General features: G+C 35.5%; 1 protein-coding gene across 8 annotated transcripts in view; it reads right to left on the bottom strand.

Annotated features, from left to right (window-relative positions):
- Positions 1 to 508: 508 nt before the first annotated feature.
- DGKH (diacylglycerol kinase eta) overlaps positions 509 to 13,139 on the bottom strand; it is a 204,216-nt gene continuing 191,585 nt past the window's right edge. For all 8 annotated transcript variants that reach the window (XM_054528950.2, XM_054528952.2, XM_063714798.1 and 5 more), the window contains one exon: positions 509 to 12,559. In XM_054528950.2, the coding sequence (XP_054384925.1) occupies positions 12,470 to 12,559 (90 nt within the window). In that variant the 3' untranslated portion in view covers positions 509 to 12,469. The remainder of the gene's footprint in view (positions 12,560 to 13,139) is intronic.

Below are 13,139 nucleotides of genomic sequence, written 5' to 3'. Positions count from 1 at the left end.
TTCCCTTCTACTGTGGGTTTACCACGCACAGCTCTTATATATTTTGGTGTGTGTGTCATCAAAAGGCATATATGCCTTCCTAAAATAAACTTTAAATGTGAGTTCACATTCTACAGATCTATCAGTCACTGGGATCACATGTACAGCTGTGGAAATAGGATTGATGAAATATGTACTTGACAAAACAGTCAAAATTATTGGTGGCTGACACAAAAATATAAAAATTGTGGACATAAAAATGGGATTACCTCTTTATGATAAAATAATTTGGTTAGTTTTTTTGGGTGGAAGGAGACTCCTCTCTGAAGTAACCTGAAAAACACTTGGTTTATAAAAGTCCTCCTAATACCTTAAACAGACTGTGGAAAAATAACTGTGAAAACAAACTTGGACTCTACCAGACGGGAGCTTTGTCTTATTTTATTTGTATCCCCAGAATCTAATTCAGTGCCAAGTATAGAGCAGGTAGAAAAGTCTATCAAGTGAATGAAGGAACAGGGCATTTCAGTTAATTACAATTATTTTGATTTTTTTTTTTTTTTTTTGAGACAGAGTCTCACTCTGTTGCCCAGGCTGGAGTGCAGTGGTGCAATCTCGGCTCACTGCAACCTCCACCTCCTGGGTTCAAGCGATTCTCCTGCCTCAGCCTCCCGAGTAGCTGGGATTACAGGTGTGCATCACCATGCCTGGCTAGTTTTTGTATTTTTAGCAGAGACGAGGTTTCACCATGTTGACTTGTCTCCAACTCTTGACCTCAGGTAATCCACCCACTTCGGCCTCCCAAAGTGCTGGGATTACAGGTGTGAGCCACCACGCCTGGCCCTGATATTTAATTTTAGAAATTATTAACTTGGAAAAGCTTTCTGTGTTAGCCTTTATGAGTATTTGGTGATATGGTAGAAAGGCTTTATCTAATCCCAAAGAAAAACAGGCCCATAGGTAATAGTTTTTATTTTTAGTCTTTATATTCTATAGAGGGTGATAATAGTCACAAGCCTTCTTACATTTACATTAAAATAATAACTCTAAATAACCTGAAATCACACAAACTCAGTCTATTTCCCCCAAGCTGAATATTATTTAAAAATTCCACCATCACTATTGCTTTTGATTCTTTCTGAAGTCTCATTATTGTCTGTAGGTAATCAGTATATGTATTTATGTGGACTGTATACACTAAATGTCTATAAAAGAGAAAGATGATCTTTAGGGCATATTTACGAATTACAAATAAGAGTTTGGCAGTTATGTGAAATTTTAGAAGCCTCATTTTGGGAAACAAGAATTCTGATTTGGCCAATATTTCTGATTTACAGCTAACAGATTATTATTTTTCACAAAACAACTGCTCTTCCTTGCTATTTATCTTCTGTTGGTTTGCCCAGAGTGCACACATGCTCCTGAATGCACACTTACCTCATGTGGACTTTCATGTGGAATTCTAAGCCTTTGTTTGTGAAAGTACACAAATATAGAGAAGTTCGGGTTTTATATTACCTTCATTCAAAAATATTTATCAAAGCCCTATTATGTGTAGCTAGACACTGAGAATACAAAGGGGAAGAGAGAAATTCAGTGGAAGAGACAGGTTGTGTGTGTGTGTGTGTAATTGAAATGTTATGTTATTTTAACAGAAAAAGTTTCAATATACTATAGGCATGGAGGAAATACCTGCCTAGGGAAGTCAGGTAGGGTTTCACAGAAAGTAAAATTGGAACTGAGTCTTGAACATGTTCATCTATGGCATGTGATTATGCCAAGGCACTAAGTCATAAGTAGTTCCAAATTCCTGGATTACAAAAGTCAACAGACGGAAGGTTGGTGAGGATACTAAAAAGGAAGAAAGAGGCGAGGTCACAGACACTAACTCATCTTGCTTAGGAGTTAGTTTGCTATTCTGTAATTTATAAAAAAAAGAGCCTACTTAAGAATTTTTAGCAAATTTGTTTGAGAGAGACCACTCTGGTGGCAAAGAGTGAAAGTAGAAAAACTAGTTGCTGAAAAAAAAAAAAAAATCTATGGCAAAAGCACAGGAGTGAAAAATGGTGAGAGTTTGTATGATGAAGGCCTGAAAGGCAGCAATGAAATCAACACTTTACTGCAACTAATAAGAAACACAGCATGAAATGAGAATTCAACTTTTGACATAATCAAAAAATGAAATATGCAACTGCATACTGAAAAAAATTGATGCAGAAAATGCTCTTGCTTACAAAATCCAAAGCCAAGATTAAGATCAAGCATTTGTGTTATTCCATACTTTATGAGTTTCTTGGCAGAAGAACCTAATTTGCATACTGTTGCTATGAAAACTGTCATCTTTCAAAAGCTTTCTGAAAGCTTTTCAAGTAAAAGGAGAGAAAACAAAAGAACTGTTCAAGTTTGCAATTCTCTCATCCTCATAGTTATGTATATTTTTTAAAACCCTGCACAATTATAATCTGTAAACAGAGCATGTTCTAATTAAAATTATAATTAATTTCAATTATACTAAGGTCACCTGTATGTCAGGTCATTATGGGAAGCAAATTCCCAGAAAAACAATTTCTTCCAGTCACTGTACCAAATCATTCTGGATTAATCATTTAGAGATCTATCATCATGAAAATTAAGTTGTATCATTAAGACAAATCAAAATTCCATGGTGATGAACTCCAATCTTTTCCCTGCATCATATAGCATTCCAACATTTTTGGGGCAATGAGATGCAACAGGAGCTCCAAATTATCATATTATACTATAATAAATACCAGATTTAGCAAAGAAACCTTTAGGTCAAGAATCAGACAGTGACAGAATTCAAATGTCATGTAAAAATCAAGTCATCGTTCACTGACTCTCATGTATAACTAATATAATGATTTTAACTAGGTTATTCTACTTTCTAATTTAATTCCCTTAATCATACCCAGAGTTCCACTAATTAATAAAGACAATCTCTAGTTTAGTTTCTTTATGGGAAGTTTTGGAAGTACTTTGCATGAAAGAATCCCATTCCACAGTCAGAGAACGCAGTCAGTGATCCATGCTCTGGATTAAACATTCAGAACTCAGTACAGACAAAAGAACATCACATACTCCATCTTTTTAACTACTGGTTTAAAGAGACATTTTCCTCTTTGGGGAATTAAACTAAGAAAAGATATGAAGGACTTTACTTTAAAAAATATATATTCACATCTTTAAAATTGTCGTTTGGCTTAAGTATTGAAAAAATGAAACTATTCAAAATTTTTGAAGATTTTAGAAGTGAGTTTTGGCCTATCCTAAAATGAATAATATGAACATGTAATATAACAGATGAAAATACTCATATTCTACTCTGGTACAAATGCTACTAATTTTAACTTTACTTTCATTTTTAAATTGAACATCAGGGATATCAATTTGAACTTCTAATTTCTAACCTCACTGTCTGGGAAGTCTATCTTCATATCTAAAATGACCGTGGGAAAGAAATTGTAAAATTAGGTATGATTCATACTTATATAATTCCTTTAGTAAAAGAGATGTTACCAAGTACTAACAACCGATAATATTGTGTGCCATTTCTAACTGGGGACACCAAGTCACCAAAACATAACTTGTAGAAAGGACACAATGAGCCAATGCCAAAGTCAGTTACAGAACTTGATAAACCTAAACCATGTTCCTATCTCTAGGTATTGTGAATTTCAGTAATTGTTTTGTTGTTTCAGTGAAAGGAAAAAATCCATTTAGCAATTATCATTGCTAATACTTAGCAAATTTAAGAAAGGCTTAGCAAGTTTAAGAAAATCTCCTTGGTCTGCAGGGTATGGTCTGATCCACATTTACTGGTGTTTTTCTATAGGAACCAGCTAAGTGTGTCTGACTAGTTCTCCAGACATCAATCACTGAGATGAGAAAGCACAGATATTTGCCCCATATCATAAACCCTTGTGTGGACTCCACCAAATGTCTTGAATGATTAGGTCATCCGAACTACCTTCTTACTGACTTCTAAATTTCAACAGTAGGATGTGCTCCCTGAATTCACTAGTTATGCTAAGATCTAGATACAGTCTCGGACTTTATCAATGTGATATTTTTTGTTTTGTGGGGGTGTGCTCAGCACACTATACAGCTCACATGTGCTTTGTGTTTCTATCATATAAGGTGAAAGAAATTTATGTTCAAACTATTTGTTCCCAAATCTTTGCCAAATTACCAACTCAAGTTCCTTTTTCCTATAATTTCCATGTAATTTCTCTCACCAGTTTTCTTTTTTTCCCCACTTCCAATAACTGCTTGTGCAACAGTAAAATTAATATAAAACTCTTTGCCCTTAAAATTATAGTAAATTAATTATTAGTCTTCTATGAGTTCTTAAATAGTACACAATACATCAACCACTAACACTGTAACATAGAAGAAAACAGTTAAAGTTAGGGCTTATTAAAGTAATTTTCTTTGGTAAACTCCTGCTTCACATTAAGTCAAAACAGTTTTTTCTTCTTCCTTGAAAACATGTGTTTTATTCTGTGTGGTATGTTGTGCCATTATGTTTTAAATTTTTAGCTTTTTAAACAGTTAAATTGAGAGTAATTTTAAATAGAAATAATTCAAACAATTAAAATCTCACTGACTTGACAGAAACAAACAATTATCCATAACGGTTACTATCCCAGAACCAAATGCAAACATATGTTAAAAATATCCACCCTGGAACCAAGAACTGCTAGATATGTGATATTTTGGGGGGTTCAAAATTCTTTTTTTTTTTCCCCCGAGACAGTCTCGCTCTGTCGCCCAGGCTGGAGTGCAGTGGCGTGATCTTGGCTCACTGCAACCTCCACCTCCTGGGTTCAAGCAATTCTCCTGCCTCAGCCTCCCTAGGAGCTGGGATTACAGGCACCCACCACCACGCCTGGCTAATTTTTGTATTATGTTGGCCAGGCTGGTCTCGAACTCCTGACCTCAGGTGATCTACCTCCCTCGGCTTTCCAAAGTGCTGGGATTACAGGCCTGAGCCATGGCGCTCAGCCGTGGTTCATGATTCCTAACGTTCATTTGAATGTCATATTGGCAGTACAATCACTGAGATCTCTCTTCAACTAAAACTGAGAATTGGCTACAGAAAATAAGTTGTGACATGAAGATAAAATACATACTGGCAAAATATAACACACTGAATCCCTTGGCTACATTAAATCCTTAATATTGGTGATTTCATTTTGGCTTTATATTTTTAAAAAATATTTATTTTAAACATGAAACTTATTTTTTTTAACAAAGTGTCTATTACTATTCCACTATCTATTATAGTAAAGAATACAGTTTTTTAAAAGGAAAATAGTTGGGCATCTGTTTGACAGAAATGAGTACTTCAAGTACATAAGTAAATCATCAACAGAACTATACACTCTAAGCAACAGCAGTAAAAAGGAAAAGAGCTAGAATATGTATTTCATATAAAGCTTAAATTTCACAACATAATAAATAAATGCACTGATTTATACAACATGTGGAAACCTTCTTTTGATGATTACAAGTAATACTGTCTGTTACTGACTTTGCTGATACCAGCACTGCCTTACATAGAGAAATCCAAAGGTAAAATTCTTGCCCCTAATGCCACAAAATATACAAAGCTTTTATATTTGTTATTAAATATTTTGTCTGCCAAAAATCCTGCAAACTAAAATACATCTTGGCAGTTTGAATAGCCAGCATAATTTTTCTGATATAAAAAGATAAGAAAAATTTTAATATGAAAATTAATAACAGCAAAAGGAGAAACCTGTTGTATAAATAGACATTTTAACATAAAAGTGAGATTTATCTCACTTAAGAGGAAGAAAAACATTCGATACAACTTACTTGAAGATTTGAAAATAATTATATTTTCCCAGCTCTAGATAAATATATTACTTGAATTTACTAGTCATCTTCAATATACAATATATAACTCACAAAACTGGGAATGTTACAATACCAAAACCTTTCACAGCACTAGTTACCAGTTACCAGAACTGTTAGAAATATTTAGCTACATATCAGCTTAATACTTGGTATACAGAAATAGATATGGCTAAGCTGTGGGAAACAATAGTGCAATCAAACATTAAGGACCACAAAATATATTCTTTTTCCTTTTTAGTTTGTATATATAACTGCATTATCCTACCTTAATGGCATTATCAACTGAGTATGAAACTTCTTTATTTTAATGCATTTTAAAAGTAACACTTTTTTAGGTCTGGTTAATTCACTTTTGAAATGCAGTTCCTATGAAATACCCAGACTATTTATAAAATCCTATGCAATGAATAACTTGTAGCTAAAATGAAATATTTTATGTGAAGTTTTTATTAACTTTTAAGTAGTAGCTTGGTTTTCATTTTTCCAACTAAAACTTGGAAGTGCATAAAAAACTAAGAGAGTATATACATAATGTAAATAGAATATCTTAGTTACATGGAGGGAATTAATCTGTTCACCTATATTATGTAATATGGAGTTTATCATGAACAGAGTTTAACAGTCTCAGTCTGAGTTACTCTGTTAAACTTCTTTTCCTAAAAATATCAGAAATAATTATACAAACAGGTACAGTCCAGCTGTCTTTGATCTCTCTGTTCTCTACAATGATAAAACTTTATAGTTTTTCTTCTAACATAAATGTCTCCAAACAAAACTTGGAAAGAAATAATAAAGAGAAAATAAGATAAGAAAAAATTAATGCTTTGTGTATTATAAAAACCAATAATCATCACATTTCAAAAGTTGCAGTTACTTCTTTAGGAAGGCCTCCTACTACAAAGGCATCATATTACTGACTTAACACAGAGATTGCTATACAAAAGTCAATCAGGGGATGCCATAGAAGAGACAAGCCCCAGACGTCATGGCACTGGGGCAGGCAGTGAGAGGAGAGAAACCCATGGCAACCAAGTGCTGTGGGGACTGCTCTGGGAGGCTATTCTATTGGCTAACAATTACTAGTGGAGGAATTTTCACTTCTCACTCTTCATTTTGGCTGATCTAAAGAATTTGGTGTTTTAAAACTGCCACTTGTATTATCAAACTTCAAACCCACTCTTATCCAACTTACATCTGAGAGATGTAGGATGAGTTAACTGGAGTGGGGCGTAGAGGGGGCAGACAGGAGAGATCCTAAATGTCAAGGTTGAGAGATGCATTGTTTTTACAGCTTAATTAAGGGCTATATCCTTAAAGAATTCATATCCATAGAGCATCAAAGTCCACTATGTTGACAGCCCAGTTGGAGATAAAAGATGCTTTACTTTAGAAGTGCTGTATAGTGGCAGCCCCTACAACTTTCTAAGTCATAGCTCTGCATGAATATTTTCTTCCTTGATTCCTGTTAAAAATAAGTTCCATGAAGACAAAAATATTGTCCTCTTTATTAATAAAAATTAGCTAAAGTATCTCTAGGCAATTGTGTTTTGGTACATTATATCAATATGTAAAAGTTATTAAGAGAAGGATTCCTGACAATAAGTCCCACTGGGAAAAATCTTACTATAGAATTAAGTAAAATGTTATTTGGGGGTCAAGAATATGAAATATTATTTTTCAGGCACTATTTTAAGGAATTATTAACCATGTGAACATCAAGATAAGTGAGCGTAAGGAAAACAGATCTAAATCTAGCAAAGCATGCATTTTTAGAAGGCTTAAATGAGATTAACTTGCAATCATCTTGGTTCATTCCCTTTCTTTCTGTTTTTGCATGACTAACAATTCATTCAGTGTGTGTGTACTGCTATGTGTCCTCATGCATGAGCTATGTCAACAAGGACAATCTACTGATAAGAGAAAACGAAAAGTACAAGTTGTAGGAGACTAAACATGGTTTTAACTTATCTCAGTACGTATTTTTCCGAAATGTTCCCCGTGATTAAGTTGTGAACAAATGAACATGCCACATGTCAACAAACTGAGCAAACGCAGATTGTTAGTGACTTAGAGGTGGAGGGAGGGCTAGAGAGAGGCCAGCTGTGTTGGTCTGCCAATCTCCTGTGTCCCACATTGGCTACCAAAATACAACCACTGGATAGGTAGGGCTATCTAGAACCAGAATTAGGAATAAGGATTGAGAAGAAAACTCAGCAAGGGTGATGAATGAGTTTCAGCTCATTGCTGGAATTAGTGGAAGAATGAATAGGGAACAGTAGATGAAGGAACAAGCTATTCCGGGGACCTTTTGAAGCCCTCGGACCTCACATCCCTAATAGCTAAGGAAGGATAAAATGGATGTAGGCCAGTGCTAATCGTTCGAGAAATTTTGCTAAAGGAAGATTTTGATTCAGTAGATCTGAAGTGGACCTGAAATTCTGCATTTCTGTAAGCTCCCAGGTAATATTGATGCTGCTGGCCCATGGATCACATTTTGAGTAGCAATGATCTACACCAGTGCTGTCCAATAGAATTTTTGCAGTGATGGAAATTTTCTACACCTGTACTGTCCACTATGGTTACTGAACACTTGAAATGTAGTTAGTGCAATTGAGAAATGGAATTTCTAATTAAATTAATTTTTTTTAAAGAGTAGGGGTCTTGCTCTGCTGCCCAGGCTGGAGGGCAGTAGCATGATCATGGCTCACTGCAGCCTTGAACTCCTGGTCTCAAGCAATCCTCCCACCTCAGCCTTCAGAGTAGCTGAGACTACAGGCGCATGCCACCATGCCTAGCTAGTTAAAAAAAATTTTTTTCAGAGACAGGGTCTCACTATGTTGCCGAGGCTGGTCTCAAACTCCTGGCCTCAAGCCATCTTCCCTCCTCAGCCTCCTGAGTCACCGGAATTACAGGCTTGTGCCATTGTGCCTGGCTTAATTAAATTACATTTAAATTTAGATAGCCACATGTAGCTACAATATCGGACAGGATAGATCCAGACATTCATGGGTCATTTCTTGTCAGCAAGAACAATATATATCACAGTCCCAAATGATCTAATCCATCAATTCATTTAGATTATCTAGCAAGTATCCTTTTACAGAACGCAAACTGTAAAATTAGTGTCTTTAAATTGTTTTCTTCCTAACACTTAGTTAAATGACCCACCATGTATGCTTAAGCAAGAAATGAAAGGGGTCATTTTGTAGTGGGCTAATTGAAGGGGAAAGGAAAGTAGAAGACAGTGAGAATTTCAGCAACCATGATTATATTGGGTATTGGGAAAATGAAGAGCCAGAATGTAGGAAAGAAACTCAGAAAGGGAGGTGAAGAGACACTGAAGAGAAATATTGCATACTCAGGAATTTTATTTAGGTCTTATTCTGTCCCTTTCCTCCTTTAAAAGCAAGTTCTTCCTCAGGAAATGGAACTGAAAGAAAATATATTCTGGCTGATAGCCTCCCCTTCCCTGCCCTCCCACCAGCCCCGATCCTCCAGGTGAGGAAGAGCCTATCAGGGAGAAGAGGTGACAATTCCAGCCATTACAGTGATTGCAGTCAGGTGCAAGTGGGAACTTCTCACCCCAGCTCATGCATGGATCAAAGCACAGAGGCCCCATCCCACTCCCCAAAGCTGTGATCTGATCCCATGGAGAAGCTCTTCCCTACTTTTTATTTTTTTTGGTAACCCCATCTGCTATAAGAAGAGGAATTATTTATGATACTGACAAGAGCCTAAGGAGGCTCTGAAGACCCCCTCCTGGAAACAGGTGTCAGTGAAGTCATTTGGGCCCCGCACAGCCATGCATAGACAAAGCATACAGAGAAAATTGCTCTCATTTAACAAAAAGTATATCCAAATTGTCATTTTATAGAATTTCCCTCATCCAAAGCCATTTGCAGGAAAATTCTAGCTAATTAAGGATTCCATTAAGAGACTCAGGCTCTACCAACCGAGCTAGCCAGAAATGCACTGTAGGATTCCATTAACTGAGACTTTACAGCATATACAAAAGATGTTACCTATGAGTGAAAAGCTCACCAAACAAACAAACAAAAATTCAATCCTTCACATCACACTCTTAAATTTGGGACACGTCATAGCTAGACTCTTTTCTATTAGCAAAGGGGAATGGGGGATGAAAATCAATATAGATATTTATATTAATACATTATTTATGCTAGAGTTCTTCCCCTTCTTTCCCTCACATTTCCTTTTTTTAGTAGAGATGGACAGAGATTTGTAATGTCAGAGAGTTCTGGGAACCTGGCACCTCCTGTTTGGTTGCACAGGAAAGTGTTCACAGGAGCAGGACAGCACTTAGGTGGGACTATCAGAGGGACTGAAAAAGGAGACCTCTGACTTCATAAGTGCAGATACAATTAGAATAGTTGAGTAATTCATGACTATTTTTTTTTTAGATGGAGTCTTGCTCTGTCACCCAGGCTAGAGTGCAGTGGTGTGATCTCAGCTCACTGCAATCTCCATCTCCTGGGTTCAAGCAATTCTCCTGCCTCAGCCTCCCGAGTAGCTGGGATTACAGGTGCCCGCCACCACACCCGGCTAATTTTTGTATTTTTAGTAGAGATGGGGTTTCACTACACTGGTCAGGCTGGTCTCGAACTCCTGACCTCAGGTGATCTACCCACCTCAACCTCCCAAAGTGCTGGGATTACAGGCGTGAGCCACAGCACCCTGCCTCATGACTCTTTTTAAACTACTTGATATAACTGTCTTTGGAAAATTTCCATTTATTTACAACTTAGGTAAAATATATAGTCAGACATACTTGGTCAGGAATCCCTCAGGGTCATTTATTTTAAAGACATTAAAATTTTGTGATTTTTGCTAGTAGTTAATACCCAAGTTATAAACAAGAGTAAAGTGTCAAACAGTTAAACTCCTTTGATATAATTAAATAATATGCCTGACAATAGTTCATTTTAAATGCTCGCCTATTAGTATTTCTCTTTAAACACTGCAGAAATAATTGTCTAGAAAATATCAATGATGCCATATCACAAGATTATATGTATGTAGGTATATATATACACATATAAATGTATATGTGTATGTATGTATATATACACATATATGTGTATATGTATATATCTGTGTGTATATATATCTATTAAGCACCTAGCAGGCTACTTCATAAAAATTGTCACCACTGAGTCAGTACCCTGTTTATTTCTCTTATATACAAATTTTAAAATATTATAATTAATGTTTTGGTATATAATGGCTAAAGAAAGGTTATTCAAGGATATTTTTGTGACTTTTTGATACGTATGCCTTTGGCTTTCAAAGATTTGATCATTGTAATGTTGACGTCTAATAATACGCTACACTGAAGTAGAGTGGTTTAGAAAAAGGAAAATAATATCCACCTGATAAGAATTAAGAATTAAGTGAGATAATAATAATAACAACATAAAGCCCTTAAGAAAAAATTTAAATCTCTTCTGTTCGGAAGATCGTGTCAGAAGTCACTGTAGAGAGCGGGTGAGTCTGGGTTATCTGTCAGTATACAAATCTCAGTTGGGACCTCAGGGAATTCCTGGATATCAACACTTTACTATATTATAAATTCAAATAGAATATTAAATAATTATTAAATTGAAATTAAAAATTAGAAAGAAAATGTGGAAAGTTTGGTTTGGAAAGCTGTAACAAGTTTTGTCAGGTAAGGGAGCACGTAATTTTATGAAAATATCCAGAGAATTTTCTTAACGTGCACGCCTACTGCTTATGATAGATTGAAATAAAACTGACTTGCATATGATGTATATCATTTGTTGATTATGGCACAGACACACTTTCACAAAATTAGGTACAGAATATTTACGCAAAATCCCACATTAAAAAACAAAAAAGTGCAGTGCCCTTAGCCAACAAAAATGTACTTTAGTAATAAATTAAATCCCATTAACATTAAAACTGACATGAAAGCTATTTAAAGTGTTACAGTATTAGATGTGACATGCAAGAAAAAGAAAGACATTTCAGGCAAGAACATCGTGCATTAAGATTTGCATTCATTCATAGTATTGGAAAGGTTTTCAACATATTCTTTGACCACTAAGCACTAGGAGTTGGAGGTGATACCAATCTACATTCAAATCACAACTTAATTTATATTTTAGTTTCCTAACCTATGATTTTAAGAAAATGGCCAATGCCCCCCAGTAATGAAACCCAGGAAGTTTTAACCACATATTGTTATGCAGTTGCACAGTAGGAACATTCCATCAGACCAGACCTGTGGAAAGTAAACATTTTGCAATTCCACCGTTTAGACAATGCAATCGTCTCAGATTCCTCCTACCTTATTACTATTGTGAATATATTTGAACATGTCAGGTTTGCACAAAAAGAAAATGGCTTTGTGGAATGTATTGTTTGGCACAAAAATATTTTCTAATACCTCAAATCAAAATTTCACCCACAGCAAAATATCAAGCTACAGAGGTGCTTCAGTGGTGCTTACTTATCTATGCAGAAAACCACAAGAACAGCCACTTGCTTCCAAGGACTTTGTATTAAGTGGCAATAACTTCTCTTCCAAGGAATAGCACCAATATGATTACACCTCCGACTGTGGAGTGCTCCTCCCAAGCTCTTTAATTCCCTGGAGAATTCGCTTCACATGGCCCACTTTCGGTATCCCCAGGTCCTAAAATAAAAGAACGGAAAAAGGCAGAAAGAATTAAAAATGAAAGAAAAAACGCAGAAAGAAAATTTTAAAAATGAAAGAAAAGGAAAAAAGTTTATTGATAATAGAAAATTGGGGATTAAATATTTAACCAGCAAGAAACATAATTAGCATTCAGTTCATTCATTTTAGTTTATATTCAGTGATTCAGGAAGTGAAAGCCAGAAAAATTAGTTCATAAAACAAAAATAACCTGACACCAAAGAATTCCCAACTGGTACAAAAAAGAAAATCATATTCTACATAAACTCTTAACTGTGACATTCTCATAATTATACACAGTGGCTTTTGACTTCAAAAGTCAAAACCAATTCAGTTTCTTTCTTTCTCTTTCTTTTTTTCTTTCTTTCCTTTCGTCTCTCTCTCTCTCTTTCTTTTCTCTTTCTTTCTCTCTCTTTCTTCTTTCTTTCTTTTCTTTCTTTCTCTTCTCTCTCTCCCTCTCTCTCTCTCTCAAAGGCTCTTTTGGGATCTCTGAGAAAAAAATGATGCGGGACAGCAGGGCACCCACAATTAGTCCTAAGGCAACATTTCTTGTGCTAAA

Source organism: Pongo abelii, chromosome 14 (assembly GCF_028885655.2).
Source record: "Pongo abelii isolate AG06213 chromosome 14, NHGRI_mPonAbe1-v2.0_pri, whole genome shotgun sequence".
Taxonomy (NCBI): Eukaryota; Metazoa; Chordata; class Mammalia; order Primates; family Hominidae; genus Pongo; species Pongo abelii.
This window is presented reverse-complemented; position numbering and strand designations above follow the sequence as displayed.